The sequence below is a fragment of the Sylvia atricapilla genome, chromosome 7 (assembly GCF_009819655.1).
Source record: "Sylvia atricapilla isolate bSylAtr1 chromosome 7, bSylAtr1.pri, whole genome shotgun sequence".
NCBI lineage: Eukaryota > Metazoa > Chordata > Aves > Passeriformes > Sylviidae > Sylvia > Sylvia atricapilla.
The window spans coordinates 34,909,974-34,937,849 of record NC_089146.1 but is presented as its reverse complement, the minus strand read 5'-3'; the positions used below and the strand labels follow the sequence as shown (position 1 = coordinate 34,937,849).

General features: G+C 38.9%; 1 protein-coding gene across 5 annotated transcripts in view; it reads left to right on the top strand.

Annotated features, from left to right (window-relative positions):
* Positions 1 to 27,876, top strand: part of GTDC1 (glycosyltransferase like domain containing 1) — a 118,748-nt gene that overhangs the window by 19,749 nt on the left and 71,123 nt on the right. For all 5 annotated transcript variants that reach the window (XM_066323176.1, XM_066323177.1, XM_066323180.1 and 2 more), the window contains exons 2-3: positions 12,049 to 12,216; positions 15,549 to 15,722. In XM_066323176.1, the coding sequence (XP_066179273.1) occupies positions 12,049 to 12,216; positions 15,549 to 15,722 (342 nt within the window). The remainder of the gene's footprint in view (positions 1 to 12,048; positions 12,217 to 15,548; positions 15,723 to 27,876) is intronic.

Genomic DNA, 27,876 nt, shown 5'->3' with positions numbered 1-27,876 from the left:
CTTTCTGTAAGTGCTTTTGAGTGTTGAGAAGAGGGAGGTTGATTGCTGGCTGCTTCGAATTTCTTGGTAACTGAGGAAAAAAATCCTGCATATTATTTTTCATACTTCTGAACAGCTTTTTCGTAGTTTCAGGACTTTATCCTTCCAATAAAGCTGAGCTCTTGTGCTGTGAGCTCTGGACATTAAAGATATTTGGGAGAGCAGCTGTGGTGGGAACACTGGGCTTCATCAGCAACCCTTGAGATGGACTTATGGACACAACCTGAGTAAAGCTACAGGGGAAAAATACTAGTAGAATAATAAACGTTTTTCACATTAATCTGGCAAGAAAAAGAGTGGCTGGGATAGGTAACAGTGTCCTTAAAAATATTCTTACCTTCGGTAGTATCAACATGGGTGGCTCTTTTTCTTCTAGTGAGAGTCTTATTTCTTACATGTCTTTTTTGTTTTATACAGCTCTCATTCGCTTTCCTTTGGATGTTTTTAAAAGTTGAGATTCATTCAAATAATGTAACATGACACAAAGCTGGAAAATGTCAATCTTGGACTGTTCCTGTGTCATCTTGTTTAATTTTTACTTGAAACAGTAGCCCTGAGGAGGTCTGCGGTGGGACTGGGCAGGACACTGCACTCCATCACCCTGACGGATGTAATTTTGGCTTGATTTTTTTTCACTAGTTCCTTGCTCCTTCATTTTGTTCTTTCTGCTAATACATAGGAACAAGAGAGAAGGAAAAAATTAATATTTTATATTTTATCCACCAGATTGCTTCTTTCTCATCAAGCCAATCCACAGGTTCCTGGAATGGGAGAGAGGCGCATTTCCCACATTTTATTTTTTTCCCTCCTATTTTTTTAAACATTATATTTGTTCTTCTCTTTAATTTCATATATGAAGTCAAGGGGAGATTTTTACCCCTTCCATGTACCTGCAGGCTGGCATAGCTCCCACTGTGCTGAGCCCATACAAGGGGGGTCATAGGGCTCAGTGAGAAGTTTTGGGTTCAGTTGCAGCTGAAATTTTGAAGCTCCTTCCTTCTGTATGGTTTGTTCATTTATCTGTTTACTTTAAAGAGGAAAAAAAAAAGACGACTGAAGGGATGGCATCCTGAAACCATCAGGGAAAGGAATATTGGAAATAAATACTGTTTTTCTAAACCTGTGATCTTTTACAGGGAAAATTTGTGAGGCTTCTAGGCAGGTGTTTATACATCCAGCACAAAGTTTGTGTTTTAATAGAAGAAGCAATTTAAATCAAAGATAATATTAAAATATCTTTTATACTCAGTGTAAGAAATACCAAAGTGCAGGAGCTAACAGAGAAAACAGAAAAGAAATTTTACTATTTGTATCTATAATAATTTAAGATAATTTAATATCCATTTCAATGTTTGACAGGAAGTAAAGATTACTTAAATATTTCTACCTAAGAGCACAGGGCTGTATAAAGATCTTTGAATTTTCAAGTTAATTTGTTTCTTCCAGCAATATAAAGAGATATATACAGAAAATTAATCCCATATGATTGTACAGCTACCATTGCTCCAGAACTTTTTGGAAACACTTTCCAAAGAACATCTCCAGTCATCTTGACAAACAGCTTGAGTCAAGTTTCCTTTTCAGGAGCTCCTGAAAGGTTTTATGTGTAGTTCAAAGGCATTGCTGGAAAAATAGTGTTATTTGGAGACCTTGACCAAAACTACTTCACTTTGCTCAGCCTTTGCAGATATGAAAGCTCCTTGCCCAGCCATCTTGAACAGATTTTTAGGTTTCTGTCGTGGAGAGATGCACAATCTTTTTTCAATAACAAATTAGCTCTTGTCAACAGTTTTCCTGGCCACAGTTTAAATAGCTCAATTCAGAACGTTTCATAGTTTTATGGTGGATTTTGCTAGAAAATATGTGCGTATGTAGTATTTCTGTGTCGTGTGTCTGCATGGGCATGCACGCAGACATCTGTGCATGTACATCTCTGGGAGTGGAGATACGAGATCTGAAAACGCTGTATCGCTCCGTGCGTATTATCACAAAGATAATATTTTGGGAAACCTGTCGGGTACTGTGGTGAGCAGGGTCCATAAGATACATAAACACTTACATGATCTTACATGAACTGATTAAATCACTAGACCATGACATTCACTTATCTTCAGCTCTGGCTTGGGCTCCTGACTTCTCACTGTTGCCCTGGTTTGCTTGATGGTCCTTGATAAACAAGCCTTGGCCTCAGTGTCTTGATCTTAAAGATCAGAAAGCATCTGGTGTGGTGTTCTGACTTTTTAACATATGATTTCAACCCCCAAGACACATATTTCTCTTTTGTTTTCCTGGGGAATATTGGGAAGTTAGCACTGCATGCTTTATTTAATGATAAAAAGAATTCTGAAGTGATAGTTGCATATGAGTAGTGCTGGGAAAGCATGATTTGTGAATAATGTGGGAACCTAGAAGTATTTTTAGTAAATTATTATTTTGTTATTGGGTTTTTGCATGTGGGGAAATACCAGCATTTTGCAGTGTTGAGGTATGGGTTGCTCACTCAAGGATCAGATCTGTGTTGTATAAGTTGACCAAACATGACTGTAAATGTCTGATGTCATTGTCAACCCTGGAAAACTCTCAGCCAGGAGCTGGAGAAGAAAAATGGGCAAGAGGCTTCATTTCCATGGCTGTTAAATCCTCTCCTGAGTTTGACATATTCTCTTTTTCTTTGAATTCTCTCCTGTTTGTCTCAGCTCTTGCATCAGTCTGTTACATTCTGTGTCAGGAGCTCCAAGCTGCAGAGCTGAGACTCTTTATTTTCTTCTCTTTCCCTGGTTGCATTATAAATAAAAGCCCTGTTATGGTAACATGTGAAATAAAATGGTAGGACATCAGTATAGATTATCCTTAAAATCATGTTATGGAAATGGAAATAAAGCAGCTTATGGTATATGCCAGGCATGATGCAAGTGATATTAAATAAATATATGACTGAAGGGTTCCATTCATTCCAAATGCTCTCCTTTGTGATCTTTAGCCATGTTTGTAGAGAAACCTTTCTTAAAGCACTTAAAGCTTAATTCAGAACAGACAAAACAATTATCTTTTGAAAGTCTGATGAAATATGTTTGGCAGCTTTTGAATTTAGGCGAGTGTTTGTCTCACTTCTTTGAAATCTCACTTCAGTCGGTCGCTCAGCCATTTCAGTGCAATCCTTCAAATCTGGTAGCGAGTGTGGGCTTTGCTGAGTTACAGGAATGTTCTAATCAGAAAGTGGAGGGGCTCAAAATAGTGTGCAGTACACAAAACTTGACATTTTCCTTATTGATGTGCTTTTGAATATCAGTCTACCTACTGTCCCTGTGTTTTTGATGAAGCGTTGGTTGATAAATCTGTGTTGGAAGGAGTTTGTCCCTCCAAAGACAGGTCTGGAGACCCTTAAGCATTAAATTATTTTAATTTCTTGGGGAACAGAAGCGTCATTTTATCTTCTCTGAGTGTAAATGATGAAGGTTTATGCACCAGTGTTTCTCACAGGAAGAGATGACAGAAGACTGACACTACACAATGTAGTTTTATAGTTGAACTATGTCATGAACATGGAGCAGAAATATTTAAATTGTGGATCTGATTGCCACTTTGCTGAGCACATGGAATAGTTTGCTCAGCTTATATTATGGCAGGAAAGTTGTCACTATGCTGCAGCAACAAATATTCTAGAAGTGTGAAGGGCATTTGGGAGAAATACATATTTCCCCTTAAATTTTTTTTTTGGTAATATTTGATAAAAACACTTTTTTTGTTGTTTTTTTTTTAATACACGTATATGGAGGACTTTGTGAATTCACTTTGTGAATATATATTGAAAATCACTAAGTTATTCCTAATGTTCTGTAGTGCTGCTTGCTCCTGACAAACATCTGATACAGATCATATGCCTCTAAAAAGAGAAGTTCCTCGAGCAAAATATCCTCATGAAAACAGGTTGGAGACACTCACATTCTCTCGCTCGCTCTCACTCGCATGTTACATTTTGGCACGTTGTAGGAGCAGGTAGCATATCTACTACCTGCTGTTGAAAGTGTTGAAGATACTGAATTATTTATTCCATCTTCTGCACTATCCAAACTCGTTTTGGGTAGTTTGACACATCTCGGTCTTCCATATGGATACTTCATGGTGACAGAGTTGCCAGCTGCTCAGGTTTTATGACAGTCTGAGTTTTTTCGAGGACTGTATTAGTTTTCTGGGAAGAATCCTGCTTTTCCTGAGGGTCCTCATTCTTAGGCAGTAGTTATGCCTTGGGTTGATGCTCTGGAGTGGGAGATTTTCGGTAAAATTAGCTAAGAGGTTCCATAAAAAAAAAAAAAAATTTAAAGGACTTGCTCTTTGTGGATTGCTCAAGATTAAATCAGAGCTGTGGGATATTAGAAAAATGTGAAAGCCATTTGCTAAGAAAGCTAAGTTCCTTTTAATCACAGTCTTCAAATTCCTGTAAAAAAAAAAAAAAAAGAAAAAAAAAAAAAAAAAAAGACTGTTTAGCTATCAAGGTGCATAAAACAAAATAAAAACCAGTCTGGAATACTTTGGAAGACAGGATTTTCAGGGCACTTGAAATGTAACCCTAAACAGTCAGCAAAGCTTCCCTGTGGCAGGGGATTGGAACTTGATGATATTTAAGGTCCATTCCAAACCAAACAATTCTGAAATTCCATGATTTTCTCTGCAATTGTGCAAAGTGAGCAGCTTTTCTGTGGTTTTAAAATAAAAAACGTGTAAACCTGAAAATTGGGGCAAGATTTTTAGTTTTTTCTTTGCCAAAATGTACTAAAATAACGGAAAATTAGTTCCACTCATTTGCTGGTCTACTTTATGCGAGCATCTCTTGATAGAAACCTTTTTTAAGGGAAGCCCTCAGTATTGTGGGTCTGTGCTGCACTAGGTTTGGTTCCCTTTCTGTGGGATAAATCAGCCTTGCTTGCAGTGGTATCCATATATCCAAGATGTTGACTGTTTGCTCTGTGCCATCCTGGATCCAAGCTGACACCAGGAGATGTGAAGTAACGATGCTCAAAGCTTGCTGTTCAGATTAAGAACTGTAGTTATGTATAGCCCCAGGACTTCTCCCTGCTGCTACAACCCCTTGGCCATATTGCGTTGTTCATGCCAGGCATTTGACATGTTTGGCTTCTCTCCAGAGCTGGACAGATAAGATACCAAATTAAATTAATTTGCAGCCTTACAACCAATAAATAATGCTGCTTAAACGTTACTTAATTGAGTAGAACATCAGTTTCGCAAGCATTTTTCTTCAGAATGTCATTTCAATATACATCACTGCATCCTGCATATTTACCTGTGGTGAATTTTTTGCCTTCAGTTACTATGTCCTCTGTTTATCTTGCTTCCTACTTTTTCTTTGCTCTATCACAGCACTTATTTGAGCAGAGATAGTCTGTCCATCTTATATAAACCACCCAGCAATAGCTACCTTTCACTAGTGGGTTATTCTGATTTGCTTATTCTCTGCTCTGATAAAATTCCTTTGCTCCACCGTTTGCTGCTGATGGAATTTGAGCGAGGAGGATGATGTGGATTCATGGTTTCTCCTTCCCTCCTCCATCACCACAGATCTGACTGCTTGGTCCTGACCTCTCCCTTCGTGGGAACAGAGAGGCCGATGTAGCCCATGGTGAACAATCTGGCCACTAAAGTAAAAATGTGCATCTGTCAGTAATTAATTGCAGCCAAACTTAATTACAAATCAGGGGAAAAAATAGTACTGCACACACTTAATAAAATTCAAGAAGCTTCAGTGTCATTGTCTAAAAAGCCAAGGAGTCCAAACAGAATACACCCCTCTCAAAGGTCTGCTCTGTGAGAGTCTCTTTCAAGCTTACTTCTTGATATTACATAGAGAAGTAATTTTGATTCACAGTTTTCACATAGTTTTTGATATCTTTTTGAATTGAAGGACATTAAAAATAGTATAAAAGTGTTTAAGACTGGTTCTCAATTGTGTAGGCTAAGGATCTGGCCTGGAATTTTCTTTGAGATTTGATTCAAGAACATAAATACTCTGATCGGCTCATTGGAATAAAGAATCAGAGGGGTAAGGAGGAATTGTGAGAGAATCCAAATGATTTGCAAATTAAAAAATGTGTTTATGTATCTTTTTAAATTTTTGAAATGGTGTATTTTAAAATAAAAATGTATAAAAAGAAGGGATTGGCAGCATGAGTTGAAACCTCAGTTCCTTCCTGCTGTATTTTAACATACAAGGCCACTCCCAAATCCTAAATATTGAACTGGAAGCAGCCATGAATATTTATCACTGTACTGTATGTACATATAGCAATTACAGCAAGAGGAAAAAATATTTTTCTTTACAATTAATATTTGTAAACGTTTATGAAAGTACATAGAAATAAATAAGACAAACACATGGCCTAATTAAGATGAAAGGCATGACAACCCGTGTGATTTGTTCTGAAAAATAAAGACCATTAAAATAGTAAGACTTAATTATTTCTGTAAACATTGCAAATTGTCTTTATCTACAAAAACCTTAATTTATGAGTTAAAAAATCTATAAGCATTTTTGACATTTGTACATTCCATGTCAAAAAATTATTGTTAATTTATTATTTATTATACTGTCTACTGTCACATATTACCACTTATTAGTATTTATTGTTTAGAAACTCGGTGTTGTCTACTGTGTAATGGGAAAACGAAAAGCAGTTTATATGTGGTGGTAATTTGTGTGTTCTTGGGCTAGTGATAGAAATGCAACTTCTGTAAGTTGATCGTATAAAAAGGCGTGTAATAAAAAACAAAAATAATAGGTCTGTTAAGACTGCAGGCATTAACAGTTCTATTTGAGACACAGTTTACATCTGAAAGATAAAACCAAATTCATGGACTTGGCTCATTGCTGGATTGAAATCAAGGAAAACTGTGTGATGGAGGAGCCATAACCACGAGGTTTGGTCTGGAGGTGCTGAAAGCCTCTATCACCTTTGGAGCCCTTGTTTCTCTAGGTGCATGTCTGTGGTCAAACCTCCTGGCTTTGCCTTGGCCTTTAAGGGGGAAACATAGAGCAGGATGGTTTGGATAAACTCTAGTGCAATCCAGAAATAAAGTCACAGGATGGTTTGGGTTGGAAGGGTCCTTAAACTCATCCCATTCCACCCTACCAAGGGCTAGGACACCTTCCACCATCCCAGGTTGCTCCAAGCCCTGTCCAGCCTGGCCTTGGACACTTCTAGAGATCCAGGGGCAGCCACAGCTTCTCTGGGCACCCTGTGCCAGGGCCTCACTGGTTCAATCAGTGCCATCTACTGAACAGTATTATTTTAGTACCCTTTTTTCCCCTAAAAGGCTCATATTTGTAGCCATATCCGAATTTTAGTCTGCTGTATTGTAATACTGCTCCTGGAGGATGAAGGGTGCTCACAGCTCTTTTCTGGACTGCCAGATCTTCAATCATAAACTCATTTTACTGTGTATGTAGTTGTTTTGCAGCAGAAAATTATGGCTTTGGATTTTATTTGTGGAGCAGGAGAATCCCTGCTGCTGCTGCTGCTTCAGGATTGTATCCTACAAGAATCCCCCTTTTCCAGGGAGAGCTGAGTTACCTGTACAGCCACACAAATAGTGACCATGTTTGTCTGTCCTTCATGCACAGCTTCTGCCAGACTGGAGAACATTCCACTACAAATCAGGTGCTCTTTTAAACTCTCTTTGTTCTATAAGCCTGGTGGATTGGAGAGTTCAGCCTCCATATCCATAGATACATAAATATGCCCTGTGTGGTCTCCCAAGGGGAAGGCAAAATGTGTTTTTAGTTAAGTTGCATGGGAATTTAATTGAAAGATTTAGGGCAATGTCATAAAAGAGTAAATCATGGCTGCGTGACACAAAGAAGATTTATAAAGCCAAATAAAAATACTTTAGCACCTTCACTATTATAATTTGCTTGATATGAATGGAAACCTGTATTAGTCATTTTGTCTGCTGGTAATTAAAAAAAAAAAAAGAAAAAAAAAAAAAAAAGCTTTTATGTTTTGCTGATTCTCAGTCCTTTGGAGTGAAATAAAGGGGAAGACAGTAGCAAAGGGCAGGGAATTCTGTGGACATGTCACATTTCTGAACCCACAAGTGCACTCAGCTTCCTTCCAAGGAATATTTATTTTACTTAAGCACATGCTTTACTAATTTCACACAAGCAGCTCCTCAGAAGAACTGTGAGCTGATTCAGATGAAGCACAAGCATGCCTTTAGACTGCAGCTTGTGTGGATGGTGGCCCTGAAATCTGGCCAGTCTTCAAGGCAGTGGGGCCACTACACATAAGATGGTCCTGCTCTGAGCAAGAAGGTCACTTGTCACACAGCAAAATGCTCAGGGACGTTTTGGAGAGGAGAGTTGGGGCAGAGCTTTAGGAATGTGACCTTCAGCACAGGTTTAGTGAGGATTCACTCGCTGTATTTATTGGAGAGCACTGTATATATTAAATGCTGCAGTGTTGATAGGTCTCGATAAGGACACCATAATAGCAGTTGAATTGTAGGGGGTTTTGTGAGATGGTAAGTTAATGATGTAGCTGTTAATTTGAATTTAGCAGACGTTTTAAATATAGGTTTCTCTTACAGAGACAAAAGTTGCAATTTAAAGCTCTTTGGTGGTCTAAAAACAGCTTAATTCTCTAGTAGCATGGTAATAAGTACTAATCCAGCTTATACAGTGATTGTAGTATGTCATGTTTGTGAAAGATTGCCTAACTCCGCTTTCTCTGGGTTTTATGTTAATTTTTTTAAATTAAACATAAAACCTTATAACATCTTTATGCTGAGATAAACTGTTCAATTTAACTTGTGCTCAAGCAGCAGCTGTCAGGAATTATCATGTTTTGAACGTTCTTGCCATCACCTTGTGTCTCTACCTCCCGGATACACTCTGTGGGATGATAAAGCTCACCTTGTTAGGATTTATTACTTAAATAATAACCCGAGGTAAAATGAAAGTTGATGTCACACGGAATGACAACTGACATATATTTATGTCGCACGTTCCATTATAATAAACTTTCCTTTCTTCCCCTTGTAATAGGTGTTAAATGGAAATACACTCCAGCATATCCTCCAGTGCCCTGCGTGAGTCCATTAGCCACGAGCGCGGCTGCTCTGTGGGCATGTTCACGGGGACTCGTGCTGTCAGGTGTTATTTAAGCTTGTAAAGCCAGGGAAATTGGTTAGTGCTGGTAGTTAGCAGCTTCTCTGCCAGTAAAGAAGCAGCCATGAGAGTCTCTCAGAATCGGGATAAATTCTGGAAGTGCTGCGAAGCAACGGAAGTGAATCGAGAGTGTTTTCTAATCAGTGGTTTTATTTGAATTATTTTCCTTGCTGTAAGAAGCATAGGAAATGTTGTTTCAGGCTCTACATCTGAATTTGCTAGTTGTCACCACAGTTTTCTCTTGACACCAGTTTATTGTGCTGAGCTGGGCAGTGATAAGCGATCTGCTTGTTAGTTGAGTCTTATCACTTTCTATTTACAGTGGAGAAAATTTAGCTCTACCTCTTGCAAGCTTTCCAAGTTTTCAGCCTTTTTGCCATGCTAGGAGCCAGCATGCTCTCATGATGCTATTGAATTCCTCCAGTTTGCCTAAGCCAAGACTGCAGACACTGGGTTTTTTGCCTGTGGCTGTAACCATCTTTTTTTTATTTCTCCTAATTATTCCATTGTTGATCTGAGCAAGTTAAGAGGCATCATGGTTTTGTCCAAGCTTATTTCTTGCGTCTCTTCTCATTGTGCTCTCCATTGCCCTTTTCTCTCCAGTCAGTGTGTTAAGCTTGGCACTTCCGCTGTCAGCACTTCCCACCCTTGCTCTGTGCTGCTTCCCATGGTTTCAGTTCCAATGTGCTGTCTTTTTCTACTTTCTTCCTTCAAACTTAGACAGATTCATCGATACCATCCTGTATCAGTCCAGTTTTTTTCCCTAACTCATGGCAGAAAAGATTTTTTTGAAAAATCAGTAAAAGAAAAGACAAACTATAATGCAATCCAGAAATGGAGTCCTAGAATGGTTTGGGGTGGAAGGGACCTTAAAGCTCATCTTGCTCCAGTGCCTTGGCATAGGCAGGGACTTCTTCCCCTATCCTAGGCTGCTCCAAGCCCTGTCTAACCTGGCCTTGGACACTGCCAGGGATACAGGGGCAGCCACAGCTTCTGTGGGCAACCTGTGCCAGGGCCTGCCCACCCTCACAGGGAAGATTTTCTTCCTTTATCTAGTGTCAACGTATCCTTTTTTAGTATGAAACCATTCCCTCTTGTCCTGACACTAGCCAAAATTTTCCCAAGCAACCATTTCTTCTCATTTTTTGCAGGTTTTGGGGTACATTTTCTCCAGTTTGCATTTTTCTTTGTCACTCTAGTGCTGAGCAGGGATTTCACATTGCCCCCAGGAAGCTTTTCCTGCTCTGCTTTGAGTCTGGCACCCAGGTCGTTATGAGGTCCAGAGGTCATTACTCACGGTGACAAATAAGTAATGACTTAGCTAAAACCATTTTTTCTTCCTAGTATGGCTCATAATAAACCTGAGCTCATATCTTAATTGGCATTCTGCGTGACAGGCCCTTTAGAACCATCAAATATTTGATGAACAGGGCAATAACAGTCGCCTCTTACTTTCGTAAGCCTTTCAGATCAGCATTGACCCAGGTTGATGAAGATGGATACAGGATCCATGCCCTAGGAAGTTTTGTTCTGTAGATACAGGTTATCTAAGAAGGTTGTAAGTTAGCAGACATATGATATGATATAATATATACGATCTAGGTGGATGTCTGGGGAGGTTCATGAGTTTTGAGGTTGGCAGCCAGAATCAGAAGTTTGTCATGTTAGTGGTGTCAGTTCAGCAGTAATCTTGAACGCAGAATTCATGTAAAAATAGAATGGGAGTAATGGTAGGAAAAAAATATTTTAAAAGAATAAAACATTGCATAAATCAGTTCTGAATCTGAATTACTAAAATAGTGGGTAGCAAAAGAAAAAACAATTCAGAAACAGACTGTGTTGAAAAGTATTTTATAAAACTTAATGCTCTATGTGCAATAGATACCTGATCTCACTTTTTTCTTTTTTTAATCCCCGGTGATAAGAAATACAGGACACAAATGTCTGAGGCTCTGCAGCTCTCTGCAGGTTCAGGATTCACTTTGCTTGGAAGCAGTGCTAGCCAGAGGCCAGGAGATGCTCCCATGCTTTTGGTGAAATGCAGGGAAACCTGCTACTGGTTACAGTAGAGTCAAGATTTCATATTACACATTTAAATACATTCATTTTCTGATAGCCTGGGAAGTTGCACAAGGCTAAGATAGCAGCTTGTTAGTGTAGTTTGTGGCTGCTTTATCTAATTGAAGGATGTGTGCAGTGTTGTGGACTGTGGAACAAGCAGGAGTGCAGCGGCAGGACTGGGGTGCAAGGGTGGAAACAACATTTCATTATAAAGGATACCTAATAAAAATGTGAAAATAAAACAGAAAAAGGGTGGAAAGAAAAAAAAAGAAAAGCAGACCATACTAGATAAGTGCACTGCATAAATCAAAAGGGTTTATGTCATAACATGAACATGTGCCATTCCTGCTCATATATTGAATTTCAGGAGTTGGTTGCATAAAGAAGTAAAGTGTAATGAAACTGGCAAGCAAAGTATTCCCTAGTCAGCCTTATCTTTGTTCCATTTGTCCTTCAGATACAGCTTTTCTTGCCTTTTTCAATAAAATCCATCCAGCTTTTTTTTTTTTATTATTATTTTATTTTGCATCTCTCTGTAACTGAGCTGGGAAGACCAATGAGATTCGGTGCTTTTCTTGTTGGGTTCTTAGCAGCTGCTTTTTAAGAGATCAAAACTTCGAAGGCTGCTACATGGTATTAAGGCTTAGCTATTGATGTGTCCCTATAGGGGTTATGTTTTTCTTGGGGAGGGAGGGAGTGGGGAGCAGGGGAAGGGGTGACCCCTGTGAGCACGCTCGCCGGTGGTAAACACTGCTCTCCTTGTTTTCCAGGATCCTCTTTGCAAGCTCGGTGCTTAACCTGGCTGAACTCGCCGCCCTCCGCCCTGACCTTGGCAAATTGAAAAAGGTCCTCTACTTCCATGAGAACCAATTGGCATATCCTGTCCAGAAATGCCAGGAAAGGGATTTTCAGTATGGATACAACCAGATTCTTTCGTGGTAGGTGTGACTCTCACTGCTCCTCGTTATTTAAGGTGTCCTTCTGTCTACAGCATTGTAAACCTGAGGAGTCCTTCTCCATATACTTTTTTTGGTATTAATTATTATTCTGTTTTTAATTTGTATCGAATTTTGTGTATTAATTATTTTATAGTAATGTTTTTCAAGAGCACATGGTGACAGGAAATGAGGGATTGACTTCAAACTGAAAGAAAGTAGGTTTAGGTTGGATATTAAGGAGAAACTCTTCGCTGTTAGGGCAGCGAGGCCCTGGCACAGGATGCCCAGAGAAGCTGTGGCTGTCCCTGGATCCCTGGATCCATGGAAGTGTCCAAGGCCAGCTTGGATGGGGTTTGGAGCAACCTGGGATGATGGAAAGTGTCCTGTGGCAGGGGGGGGAATGGGATGGGATTTAGGTCCCTTTCTATCAGGGCTATTCTGTGATTCTATAAACGACGACCCTGTAGCAAAGTGAGGTACCAGCAGAGTTCTGAGGGGAGCTTGATAAAATCAGTGTGGCTGAACCACTTTGCCCTAAAAAATCAGCTCAGTTTATTGTATAAAGTCCATCAATGCTACCATGGTGTACCCATTGTTGGTGGGATTTCTGACCTGTGCCTTGGCTGAAATTGATGCTTTGTTTGTTTCATGGATGCTTCACAAAGCTGCAGCTACTCAGCTCGTGCTTGGCCATAGCTTTTACTGCATCCAGCTGAAATTATGGAGAGGGTTTTAGGGAAATAAACAGAAATTAAAATGTACTGCAGCACTTTTCCTGTGAAGAGAGGGCAGTAAACATACCAGATAAATCCTTATATTTCTTTCATCTAGTATTCAGAAATTGTGCAGTGCTAAAATACCCAGACGTTTTAAAGGCTGCGGTCCTTTATTGTTGCTAAAAACAAATGTATTTCTCGAATCTGAGTTAATGAAAGAAGTTAATAACAGCACCACTGAAAAGCTTTGTGGTTAGGCACTGCACAGACCTAAGTGAAACAGCAAAACTCACTTGTTTTAAACTGAAATAAATTTGTTTCCATGATCTTTTTCACCTCTCTCTTGGTGGAAGAAATATTAAGAATAGGGCTTGAGCATTTTAAGGTGCAAGTTAAGCTTTTGCATCTTTATAATCTAAGGCAGTTATGTTGAAATTTCTCAATTAATGATCTGTGTATGCTCTGGCTATTCTGCAGCTGTCTCTGCCACAGTGTTTGCAACATGTTTCACTTACTGAGCTGTAAAGATGGGAAAGTGAAGTGAAAGATCTTTTGAAAACAGTAGCAGCCATTTTCAGATGTTCTAACAAAAAGAAGTGTTTTCTGGCACTAGGAAAGGAATATTTTTTTGTATATATATTTTGCTTTATTTTGGCAGTTACTTTTTGTACATCTGTTGTAAACTGACAAACATTTATCCTCAAAATATGCATTTTAAGGATTTTCTCTTATTAGATAAGTAACAATGATTTTTACGGATCATAGAATCCTGGAATGGTTTGGATTGGAATGGACTCTCAAGCCCATCTCGTTCCAACCTCCTGGTATGGGCAGGGACACCTTCCACTGGACCAGGTTTCTCCAAACCCATCCAACCTGGCTTTGATCACTTCCAGGGATGGGGCAATACATGCTCCATTCTGTCCTCTTCAGCCTCCGGTATTTTCTTCATGTAGTTACATAATATTAATCCCATTTCTGTTCTGCTGAAACCCCAGTTAAACAGAAAATGGAAGCCATGTCCTCTGTATTGTTCTTCACGCTCCAGTGGTCATCTGCAAAGAGGTGCCATCTTCCCATCTTCCAAATACATTAGAAATGGGGAAAATGTACTTTTCCACTTCTACACAGAGGTTTTGGAGGCAATTAAAATTAGAGCACTTTGAACCTTCAGGTTGGTGCTTTGGATCATTAAAAAAAAAAGGATTCTCGTTTTTGTACCTGATGTTTCTAAAGAGTTCATCTTTCTAACTTGCCCCTGATTTGCAGAGCCTGCAGGAGGGAGTTAGGGCAGATAAGACTTCACACACAAGAGAAGGTGAGATGATGTTGTTGGAGCCTTTTCTGTGTGTCAGAGAGCAGCACAGAAACTTGTCAGGCTCCTGTCTCATGTCATGTGTAAATCAGTGCAGAAAAGATGACTTTTGTACAAAACTGAGGCTTCCAACGGGTTAAAAACCATAGGTGGGGAAGAGGGTAACATGCCAGAAAGCATTTCAGCTCCTGCAGTCAGCTTGAAAAGGATTATTTCTCTCTAATGCTGGAGTTTCTTTGCTTTTCCTGCTGACTCCTGCTGCTTTGGTGAGCAGTGTCAGTTCTCTTTCTTGACCAGACAGCAGAAAGATGCAGAGAGGATGAATGACAGCCTCTCACCTCAAATATACTTTTCTCCAGCCCTGTGACTTATGAACACATGTCCTCAATGTATCTTCTGACCTGTAGGTCTGTATTACAATATATAACATATTGAGAAAACCAACTGGCCATAAAGCATTTCTTACCTCAGTTAGTGCTGCGTGTGCTGGTGTAGCTCAGATTGTGGCAGCACTGCCAGGATAAACTTCCAGATACTTCAGGTTTTTTATAGCTGCTTATTTTCTCCAGACTGACTCTAAGTGGAGAAATAATACCTGCATTATCGTTGAACTCCATCTTAAAATTATTACTTGGTCGATTTTAGAGCACAGCAGTAGAAATAAAACATTAAATTTATATGCCAATTTTTTTAAACTTTTTTGGAGGGGAGGGATATTGTATGCTATGTATGTTATTTTTATATATCTTGGATATACTCTGGATCAGGATTACATCTGCACAGGTTAAAATAACATTCCATTTCTTTAGTGTCCTGCTGCTTGACACACACGGTCAGTTGAAGGTAGGTTAACCAAAGGTAAGTTGTTCCTTCAATAAAAAATGTTCCTGAGCAATTTTCATTTTTTTCCAACTTTAATTCTACAAAAGTCAGATTACAGTGGGCCTTATCTGTTTATAATGCTTTTGAGAGATGATGTTAGTAACACTATACTTACCATTTTATGATTAAAATTCCACAGCTAGAAGAGGATGTGCTCCTTTAGATTAGTAATAGTAATTTATTATTAGTTTAAAAAGGTTAAACATGTTTTCAAAGAGTGAATAGAGAGAAATTAAGACATTCCTGATTAAGGTACTTATGCTACTCCTAATTCACATGAAAAAGGCTGATTTTAATTAGCATCTACTTGCACCTTTTGCTTGTTTATGAGAATGTGTATCCTATTTCCTTTGCCTGCAGAATAATTCTGTTCCTTTTGTGGCAGCAATATGTTCATTAATCTTCACCACTTTTTACAGTTTGGTTGCTGATGTTGTGGTGTTCAACTCTGCTTTTAATATGGAATCCTTTCTTAAATCCATTGGAAAATTTATGAAGCTGATTCCTGACCACAGACCTAAGGATCTGGAAAAAATAATCAGACCGAAGTGCCAAGTTCTTTATTTTCCAGTCAGGTTTCCTGATGTGAACAGGTCAGTACATTTTCCACGTCATGAATCGCCTCCAGCCTGTCAAAACTCTGTATTTATGGTGACGTTCTAACTAATCAGCTAAAGCATCATTAATGAATGAGTTTGATAATATGCAAAATCGCCTAATTGATAAATGTATTTCAATAATCAGAGGCTATTGAGGCAGCAGAGCCTGTCCTCAGTGCCTGTCGTGCAAACTTGCATCGTTCAGGATGGGTGATTTCTCACTGGTTTGAGTGATTTCCCACTTGTTTCAGCCTTCCAGGAGTTGCCTGCTCCTCGGCATTTTTGTGCAGAGGAGGTCAAGGACGAGACAGAAGTGCTGGAGAGCAGTGCAAGTGATAAGCCTGCAGCCAAGGAGCTATTTCATCCTCTCCTCCCTCCCCTACCTTTTTTTTATGGCTTTCCAGGTAGGCAGGAGCATTCCTGTGGCAGGGAGCACACTTGCAGATGTTGGCATTTGCTGCAGCAGAAGTTGCTCTTCGCTCTTCCTCGGTTACTCTGAAGGACGTTTTTTATTGCCCTCGTTTCAGAGCTTGTCTTGAAATTAGCAGTGGGTTATGTGGCTCAAAGGGAACATTCACAGGATCCTTTTCACTTTTGATTAAACCTGGCACAATTGTTTTTCCTGTTACAAGGGACTCTCCTCCCACCGAACAGGAACTTTGCTTCAGTGGGACCAGCACTAAATAGAGTGTGATTCTGCAATTTGATTATACTCTTAAACCCAACAACATGCTGGGTACATTTTTTTTTCTGAAATAAGGATGGGAAGCACTGCAATGACTTTGCAAGAGCATGCCTTTTGATCTGATAATAAGTTCTGGCCACACTTGAGATCTTTGTCCCTGACCAGCCTAAGAGTTATTTCAAAGGCTAATATACATGTGTGGTAGTTTGAGGTAGAGAAATTTTTAGTGCAGGAGCTGAGGTCGTGCACCTGCTGATGTACTCAAACTGCAAGATTTGAGTTTCAGTGTCTTGCAGAACTTTATATTCTAAAACACTGATGCACATCATTGAGAAATCAATGTCAAAAGTTCAATATTTAAATGTCTATTTTTGACAAGTGGGTTAAAATCCTGCAGTGTTTCTTAGGGAGTTGTCTGCCTGGATGGCAGTGTAGTTCAGTACCTGCATATCTTTTAGGATCTACTATTCCCTCTTAGAGTCCAAAGCTTTTGAGTGCAGGGAATGCTGTGGGTGCTCAGCATATTTGACATGGAGCCAGTTCCAGAGGCTCCCGGGGCTTTGGCATACCTTAGGAATCATGTGGCCCAGACCTAGTTTTGGAGATGAAGTTATGATAACCCTGTCTCATATATTACATCAGCTCTTTTGGACTTGTCAGCCCTGGCAGATGGGGTCAGACAAGATCTGACAAATTAGGCTGAAGTCATCATATGCACAGCGCTCGTTTGTCCAAAGCAGGAGGTGATTAGGTGGGTAAAATCATTAGCCTGCTACCCAAACTGATACAGTAGGAAGATCTCACATCTCACTGAGTGCTCTTTTAGAGTTCTGCTCTCATATTAAATCCCACTCACAAGGCAGGACACCTTTCCTATTTTTGCTGTGGTCACTGCACTTGAAACTTTATCAAAAACCTTTTTTCAATACTGATGGGCCAAATTAGGATGTTCATAAACAACTGTGTGATAGTAAAACTTTCACAGCAGAGTGATTAGAAACAAAGATTAATGTCCGCTCTGTTATATCTAATAAATATTTTATTCAACTACTAATTCTAGATGTAAGATCTCAGGTGTTTAGATGGTGCCCAATATCAAGACAGGAAAAAAAATCTGAGGGGCTGCTTCTGCCTGACTCTGAGGTTCTTTGGATTTTGACCTTCAGCTGCAGCAAATATTTGTTATTTCTTTACATGTTTTACATAAAGTTGAATGCACCTGTGGCAATTCAAAGCTGTTTTTTTAATTTAGGGTGTATTCGTATAGTGACTGAATGAAGATTGAGGAGAAAAAGGTTAAGAAAAATTGTGGCCAAGCTAAAATTTATAAAGCAAGCTCTTAGCCCAGAGTGTTTTTCAAGTTATTTTCAAATGGTAATTTGCTTTATCCAAACCAAACTCATACAGTGTAAGTAAGTGATTATTTGCATGACTGACAATCATTTCAGTGCCTGCAGTCTTTTTAAAATGCATAATTTTGCTGAGATGTTGGGAAAATATTTAAAAATTCTGAAGGCAAAATAACCAGGGTGGGTTTTTTATTTTTTTATTTTGACCTCTTTTATTTTGCGTGTGAATGTCTCAGGGTGTGTTTGTGTCTGAGACATAATCTACATTCGGACTGGGGAGAGAGAGGTGATCTGAGAAATCATCCTCATATGTGTGACAGGGAGCGTTTTAAGATTATTTTAGATTAATATTGCAGTTGTAGGGCAAAATAAAACATATCTGAGCCTTGATCAAAACCAGTGTAATGAAGGATCATGTCACAGGAGTTAATCCTGTGAAATATCTACCTTTTAATGAAATTACTGTAGGTGATGGACACAAACAGCACAAGCAGCATAGTAAATGATCACTTAAGAGGGGAGGTATAATGATGAAGGATATCCTAGGAAACACTTGTGGATACTATGATAAGCACCACTATAATTTGTAATGTGTATTTAAATATTTCAAATGGGCCTCTAACTGCTGCTTTTCTACTTCTGAGGGGAAGTTGTTGATGCTTTTTTATATAAAATATTTTTTTAATAAATGTTTGTCATTAGGACCTGTGTTGGTGTTCCCAGAGCTAACCCAGCAGACTGTGGTCCTTATCCAACAATGAGAAGAGATGAAAGGATTTGAAGATTTGACAAAATAAGATGTTTACTGACCTAATCCTCCTGTTTTCTGGCTCTGACAATGACTGGCTTCCATATTATATCCTGTGGTGCCAAGTCTGTTCTGTATATACCCTCCCCATATGATTTCTGACTTGAATTCTGCTCTTTATATATTCTGGTGAAGTATATGATGTGGGAATAAATATCAGAGTGTTTCTAAGCTTCGAGACAGAAAACCCTTCTGAGTTGAGACTGTCCCTTCACAGTGCATTGTTATTGCAAGGGGTGGAGAGCAGTGGCTGATCTGCCATGGGTGCTGGGTATCAGCCTCAGGATTTATAGCACAGAGCTAAATACGCTGTAATTCACACTTACCTGGCCATTGACTTAATTTTAGTATATTTTCTATTGTAACGTAAAAAAAATCCACTTTTTTTTCACTATATAATCAATAGAGTCTATTTTTATAAAATCTTTTTTCCACTTTTGCACCATAAAATGATGGTCAAGGAAGAAATTCCCTTTTGACTGATGTTGTCTTTGCTACTTTTCTACATGCCAGCAGAACCCTCTGGAAAACCTCTGCAAAGTCTTAGTTTGTATTTGGATACCCACTGGACCATTATCCTGGTCTGGTGGAAGGTGTCTCTACCTGTGGCAGAACTAGATGATCTTTAAGTTCTCTCCCAGCCCAAGCCATTCCATAATTCTATGATTTTATATGAATTCTTTCATCCCATCTGTGCCAGCATTGTCAGTGGCAGTTTGCAAAGCAGGGTCAGATTAGGTACTCCTTGGAATTCATTCCAATGAAAATTTTAATTCAGATTTTGGTTATTATTACTATTCCTCTGATTGTAGTATATCTTTATTGTTATCACACTGTGGAAGATGTTTTCATAAGCAAGAATGAAGTAACATTCCTAAGAGCTCAAAATTCCCATTGGACTGAGGTGGAATAATATAAAAGAAACATGAGAGAATGAGGATTACAGCAGAAAATAAAAACAGGTTTTGTTTTTGTTTTTTTAAGTGGAAATTGTTAGTGAGTATCTTGTGCTATCTGCATTACACATTTTGAAGTAGAATTAAAGATTTTAGACTTGTTTCTTCATTTGCTTTTATAACTTAGTACAGTTAACCAGGCATTCTCAACCATTTAGGCTTATATTTTTTTAGTTGTAACGTGAGAGAGGCAGATTTTGCCAATTAGAGAGTATTTTAGGACCAGTCAAGGGAGTTCTTGAGTAAAGCAGAAGTTTTCAAAAGACACTGACAGTATCTTTTGTGCTGAAATGTGTGAAGGAGCCTGTTTTGGGGAAGTAAAAAAAAAAAAGAAAAAAAAGAAATAAATTACTTGGATCAGGTTTGCAGGGCTGAACTTAACTGGAAAAATGCGGATGTCAATGAGCAAGGAGAGACTTGAATTCACAGGAGCCCAGAGCTATGAGTGGGCACTGGGGATGAGTCTGTGTTGCAGGGAAAGATGCTCAGCAGTGGTACCCTTGTGAGCTGTAGTGAACTGTCTTGCATGTGGGAAGCCATAGATAGCTTAGAAGAGCAGTTTTTGGCTAATTAACCTTCCAGTGAAGTAGCATATATTAACCTAGGTGGATGCTAATGGCAGTGACTCTGGTACTGGGGGTACCTACTGCCTTTGGTGGTGGCTTGGGCATCTCTGTGGTGCACTGTGCCCTCTCCAGTGGCACAGCTTCGCTGCCACCATGGTTTATGGGTCATTAGCATAATTAGAAAGTGTCAGTAGACTGTTCCTACCTTGGGGCTTGCTTCTGAAGAGCTGGGTGATGGAAATTGCTCCCCAGAATGTCTTTCCTCCTCACCTGCCGCAAGCAGGATTTGAGCATTGGTCTTGGCACATTGAGAGTTACTCAACGAGCACGAGGAATGCTCTCAGGATCTGGGACACAGCCCTTATTGGGAGGAAAGTGCAGTGTGGGCTTAAAATGGGCATAAAATGGAGTCTTTCCATTGTGTAGCAGTTGGCTTTGGGGTGGCTCCTCCTGTCCCTCTGGGATTAGTGCTCACTCAGGTAGCTGCACCTGCAGTGAGGGCTCAGTGAAGGACACCTTCATTTTCAGCGGTGTTTTCTCACATGATGCTTCCTCCACCCACTCCTCCCATGCTGTCACTCCTCCCATGCTGTCAGGAGTTTCCATTCTCCCTCTGGATCATGGAAGAGCTGTTACCCCAGCCTTGTCTTCCAGGCAGAACATGCCAGTTTTATCCCCACAGTGTTTGTCCCTAGACCGCTCCAGCAGCATCAGAACAAGAACGCTCTCCTAGAGAAGGGCCTGGCTGAAGAGTCTGCTGGGATATATTCATTCTGCAAAACTTGCTCAAAAGTAATTTCTTTTTATCTATTCAGGGACAAAAATAATTTTACTGACTCTCTTTTATCTGTCGTATAGGTATTCCTCTAAATGCTATCATAATAACCATTTAGGCTCACAATAGCTCACAAGGATACTTAAGCAGAATTCTCTGTGCAGCCCACTTTTTTATTATGTTGGGTACTGCTCATGTTGCATACAACACATTCCCATAAAACTTGCGTTTTGTATTTACAGAGAAATTTCTCTGGAGAGTTAAGGTCTTGTAAAACATTCTTGTTCTACAGCGTGAACGAATTATCATACTCTGGGGAATTAAAAGTGAAGTGTACTGAAGAAAAGAATTTTTTCATTAAAATGCAGTTTATATTGATAAAACAGATTACTAGCATTTGATGAAATGTGAAACTTGGATCTACCCATATCGCTAAATCACCAGTAGGTTTATTTTGGCAAGAAGAATAGTATGTAATGTATATCAGGACCAATCGTTATACAGTACCTGTTAGTTTTGTATTAGATTAAATTGTCTTTCACTAAAGTACTTGGAAAAAACCCTACTATATCTGTATCTTGAAGTAGCAGAATGTGGTAACCAAGAATATTAGAAAATAAAAGCTGTCGTGTTATCAGTTTTGGCACAGTCATTTATCAATCAGTATTTTAAACATTGACAAGTGGTAATTTAATAGGGAATGACCCTGTTGGCAGGAAGTTCTAATGACAGATGATGCAAACTCATTTATCACTATGGGGCTGTGCTGGCTTCTTACCTTTCTCAGTATCACAGCTCATATTTTCCAAGTCTGGGATGTGAGAAGCCACAAAGGGCAAAACCTGTGGCACTGAGCCTATAACCACTCCCATCTAATCTGATTAACCCCTTAGCTGCAAATTTCTCTGCAGCAGAGCTGGTAAGAGCTACTTCTCATACTGATTTAAATACCAATTGCTTTTCAAGGAGGTTTTTCCATATTACTTTTCCATGGACAGTTTTTCAGAAATATTCAAGTTGTGTCACTTTGAATACACAGTTGAGACGTGCTGGTGCTTGGCTTTCAAAAAACAAACCACATCCTAATAATTAATAGCACATTTCATTAGCAGGCATTAAAAATATTGCATGCAGTGCCCTATACAATGGGCAGCTATTATTATTATTATTATCATCATTACTACTAGAGGAGGAAATTGATGCATTCAGAGGTTTAATTGATTCGTGCATATTCATGTAGGAAGTCAGTGGTAGAGTCACGACTGGACTGGATTATTATGCACTTCCATGCATAATAATTTCTCTGCAACTTGGGAAGAGAATAGCCTACCTTGCTGCAATAAATGTGGGCATTTGGAGTTGAAGGATGTCATGGGAGAAGGGATGAAAATGACGCCTTCGTCAGCAACTGGTATAGATGGTGCTCCTCAGTCTCCTGGGATTTTATCTGCAATACATTTATGCAACTGTACTTACTCTGAATTTAATTTTTTTTTTTTACTTTAGTTTCCAAACTAGTAAAAGTTTTGATCGATTTAATAGGAATTTATGTTATCTTTTTTAAAGCATCATAAATGCAAGTCCTTATTGAGCCTTTCTCCACCTTCCTGCTTCAGTCCTCTCTCTGTCTCTTTTCTTCTCCTTCTACAGTATACAGTAGAGTCTTTCTCCTGAGTGCTTGGGTTGAGATAAATATCATTCCTGTTCAGGATGGTTGAGACATGAAATACTTCCAAGAGTTTGCATCATCATTTTTGTCATAAGGATCAGTGAAATTTAAATTTAATTGGTTAAAATTGTCACGGCAGACTTAAAATAAAGCTGTGTGTTTGTTTGGCTTTTTTTTTTTTTTTTTTTATTCAAAGTGGAAAAAAGCTGTTGCTTGATGATAGGATCCTGCAAAGAACTAAATACCCTAATTTTACCTGCAGTCAGGTAAAAGCTTGAGGGGTTTTGATGGGAATACAATGTAAACAGGGGTAGAAAAAGGTGGCACAAAACTAACTCGATATTGAGTGGTCTGGCTGTGTCCAGGTCCCTTTCAGTCTATAGGAACTTAAATCATTTGCATGTGTGAAAGATGGTTTTTATACACAAGGCTGTCCCTGCTGGATTTTGCATTTCAAAATACTGCCCTTCAACGTTTGAACAATTTCGTATTTTTTTATTATGAAATTCATGAATATTGCATGGAAGTGAAGGTGGATTTTTTTTTTTTTCCCTTTAAAGGGATTTCATGCTTACAGGATTGTAACAGAGAGGGAGACAGTCATGTTGGGTATCTTATTTCTTATTTCTTAGTTGCTACATGAGGCAATGACAGAACCTTATTGTTTAAATATTCTGAGTACTTACACTATAGTATAAAAGAAAACAGGTAATGTGCTAAAAATAGCAGGAAATATAAAGAATAGGAGGAGAAATCTGATTTTTTAGAGATTCTTCATTAAGAATACAAAATGTCAGAAATCAGTTTTGAAAGGATGAAAGAACCTCTGTTCCCAGTTGTAGGGGAATGGCAGTACCTTTAGAAAAAGCCACATTTCATCTTGAATGCAGTATTAATTTGGGAAGAAAAAAACTAAACCAACCAAAACGCAAACAAGCAGCACTTTTTAAAAGAGTGGTGGACTGGATTGCCTGGCAAATTGCTATTAAATGTGAGACTGAAAGTTTATGTTTGTTGGATCTGCTTCAAGCACTGTTGTGTGCAAGATTGCAGACAACCCATTCCGGTTCCAGTCAGAGGTACTGTCAGATGGAAGTGTCAGTGGGGAAGATATGAAGATGTTCTATAGGAATTTCAGAGAATAGAGAATAAGGGAGCAAAATTGCATGATGGAATACATAAAATCACATATTGAAGAGGAAAATTGAAGCGTATCTCTCCAGTCCTATGGAGATGACCTTTATGTAACATGTAAGACCAACTTAATGCAGATGTTTTATTTATACATAACCCTATGGGATGAAGTTAAATGATGTTTAATTTTGCCAAATCACAGATAATTTCTTTGTTGTACAATGAGTGTTTTAATTTAGTTAGGGGTTTTTTTGTGGGTTTTTTTTGTTTTGTTTTGTTTTTGCTTTTGCATTTGCAAATACTTAATATTTTATATTTTGGACATTCCCCCTGCTCAGTTGTGACTCCCAGATGAAATAATCCTCCTCTCCTTCCCTTTAAATAATTCAGATAGCATACATTTAAAAATATGAAAATCCCAACGTAAATGTGCCAGAAGTGCTTTTAAGGTAGGAGGTTGTTCTGCTTTACTATGGAAAAGATGCATCTCTAAATGGTAATGAGGCTTCATCAGTTCTGGGCATACAAGCACCAAGCCATAGGGATGCGTTGTGGAAGAACTGTGGGAGGTCCAAGTCCAGGACTTTTCCCAGGCTCTTATCTTAGAATGGTTTGGGCTGGAAGGAGCCTTAAAGATCATCTTGTTCTATCTTCTTGGCTTTCTTTAGATTTGTTCCAACAGCTCCAGGTTTTCCTCAAGTATGTAGGAAAAAAAGCTTTTGGGGTTAGATTACCTTTCTTAGTAGCGGGACATTTTTTTGTTGAGAAATACTTATCTGCTGCAGAGTAGTTTTGCATTTTATAAAACAAGATACCCTTATGTTCAGTCGGTTTTCCAAACGATGTTACAGGCAGTAACAACAGCCAGGCAGAAGGAATTAGGTATTATGTTGAATCATCCAGTCTGGTAAATTTTAGAGTGGATTCCTCATAAAATGATGCCATTTTCCTTTAAAATGACTGCTGAGTAGTGCTGAGGTCAGACTTGCAGAAAGCTGGACTTTGTCCATCCATGACCTGCTATATGTATTTCTTGCCCCCACACAACCCTGGGACTCATCATCAGACCCCATCCTCTCCATTTTCAACCAGCCATGGGAGTAATGATTCCAGAGAATCATAGAAAGGCTTGGGCTGGAAGAGACTTTAGATCACCTTTTAGTGGTGTGTGATGTCTCACCACCAGAACATTCATCTTTCCACTTGTGCTTCCTTATCAGTTCTTTTTGTCTGGAAGCCACAGGTCTCTTACTCCTGGTCTTGCAGCGGTTGAAGAGCCTCAGATTTAATTTCTCCAGGATGGATTTGGTTTTAGGCATGTTCCCCTCTCTATGACAGAATACTCATCATGAATGCTCTGTGACAGGATTACATCTTCAGTTCTATGACTTTGCCACTCAAACCCCCCCAAGCTATTCACAGCCATGTTCTCCTTTGAACTCCTGAGCATTTTCCATCTACAGCTGATAGTTCTCACAGGTGTTAAATAGAGAAACAGGCAGATCTTCCTTCTCTTGGTCAATTTGATGTACTAAAAGGTGGCTGTGCAAGTATTGCCAAAAATGTGCTGACATTTAGTTTAGCTAAATAGCTGCACCGTACCATATATATATATATATATATTTATTTATTTATTTTTTTAAGAAGTGTATTTGAATCTCATACATCATAGAAAAGATATTTTAAATGTACAGATTGATGTGTCAGTGTAAAACACTGAAAAAAAAAAAAAAAGTATGTTGTTCTGGTCACTTGTGCTCAAGAAAGATTAATTTAAACTGTGAAACAGGTGTAGAGAATTGCTGCTAGGATGATTAGGAGAATCTGTATTATGAGAGCAGATTAAAAGAGTATGGTTCACTTGTCCTAGCAAAATAAAGGTTGAGAAGGGGATATATGTTAATCTTTATAAATACAGTCAGAGGATAAATGCCATGAAAGAGGAGGAATTATTTAAGTTTCAGGATAATCCTTACAACATCCACTAGGTATAAATTGGTCATTATTAAATGACTGAGACTGGAAGTGAAAAAATGAGTGTGGAGGGTGGTTCCTTGTTTTTTTTATTTTCCTGAGACACATTTAGTTGTGAAATGACTGTCGAAATACTATTGAAATGCAAGTTTGATAAATTCATAGAATGGTTGGTAAAACAATATAGGAGTAGTGCCAGGCAGCTGCAGACATTTGCTGTGATGATATTCCCAAAATGAAGGTGGAAACAAGATGGACAAGGAGTTGGTCACTTGGTGACTTCAATCTTGAGACCTGAACTGGTCCGTGAAGGAGATCCTGAGTTTCCAGCTCAGGATCTGTTCTGTGTTCTGCACAGTGATTGACTTGTAGATCATTAATCATGTGTTTCATAAATGAGCAGTGTCCTGCAAGGTACATCCTGCTCCTCTGTCCAACCTCTGACTGCATTTGGGATGGGCTGAATTTTTATTAGTCAGATTCATAATGACCACTGTGTGAAGGGAAAAAAAGTGAGGGGAACGTTTTTGTCTGACTGTACTGGGTTCATCTGGACGTTTTAGTGCTTCTGAAGAAAACCACATCATGGCTAGTGCTTTTTGTCTCTCCTCTTCTTTGCCTTTGCAACAAGAGTGTTTTTGAGACATCACTCTTAGAATCATAAAATCCTGGAATGGTTTGGGTTGAAAGGGGCTTTAAAGACCATCTGGTTCCAAACCATGGGCAGGGACATCTTCCACTAGACCAGGTTGCTCCAAGCCCCATCCAGCCTGGTCTGGAACTCTTCATGGGATGGGATGTCAACAAGTTCATGGATGTTGTTGTTTTTTGAAAGCCTGGGCATCCCTCAGAAGACAAGTAGAAGTGGTGCCAAAGGGTTGACAAACCTCAGGGATTTGGGAAAGCGTTAGGTGAGATGTGCCTCAATAAAAAACATCTTCAGGCAAAATGTTTGAGTCTTGTGGGTCTCTAAGCATCCTTCTCTGTTTTGCCTCAGTTTACTTTTGCTTACTGGAGCATTTGGATAAAATTATTCCATTGAACTCATTGGAGTCAGAATGAGTTTATTTTAACTTTCTTATTTTGATGAGTCTGTAGGGCTCTTTCATCCTTGTGTAGAGCAGTTTTAATACTAAAACTGCCTCAATCTGTGCTAGAAGCAAATGGAGATCAGAAATAAGAGCTTTTTATGCAGGAATTCCTTTCAGTGAATGAAATTTTGTCTGTCCTTCCTCAAACTTCATCACACATCTCTTGGATTTGGAGTTCACTTGTGTTATCTGCCATCTGAGTTTGAATTACCCATATTGAGTGATGTGACTATATATGGAAAATAGGATTTTACCCTTTTGCTGTGCCTAAACTGTTGTCTTTTTGTTGCCAATAAATGGAGGGATCAGCTAACAGGGTTCCTGGTAAGTGAGTCGTGATGAAAATTTAAAAAAAAAAAAATTGAAATATTGAAAGGTAAAAAAAAGTGTTGTTTTTTTTTTTTTTTTTTTTTCTAGTGAGAGAAAATAAAGTGTGAGATTCATGAAGTTGCCTGATGTCAGGACATATTTATGGTAGTAAACCAGTGTATCTCTGGTTCTGGAAGCAGCTGAGCTCTTTCCTGTGGTACCCAATGCTGGACTTGTCAGCACATCTATACGTTGGCGACTTATTATTCCACAAGCATCACTTCATTTGGGCTGGCAGTCAGTCCTGTTCAGTCATTGTGCTGCAGAGGAATGTTTAAAGCTGCGATGTGCATTGGAGTCTGTTTGTTTGCAGCAGCTGATTTGCCTAAGCTTTGATGCGCAGTCACTTTCTGACATTTGTGTATTTCAGCAGTGAGCAATGTAAACTCATTTTCTGAGCACTTTGATTACTTGCACATAGCAGTGCCCATGGCATGTGACAGAGAAGAGCACTCTATCCACTAATCAGATAGATATGCTTCAAGCGTATTTACACAAAATAATGAAAACAGCTGTTAGATACCTTTAAACTTGAGTGTGTTTTGTTATTAATCTACTAGCCCGTACACATGACACTATAATTCTTCGCTCACTCAAGTTGCCTTTAATGACACAGTAATAAAACGGAGAGGGATGAAAGTAATGGAATTGTAGAATGTAATGCCTCAATTGTTCTACAGTGTCTTCCTTTTTGCCAAAATAAACCACAATTAGGTCCATATGGTGTTTTGAAGTTTTCAAGCAATGACCCTAATAAAAAGTAATGAATTTC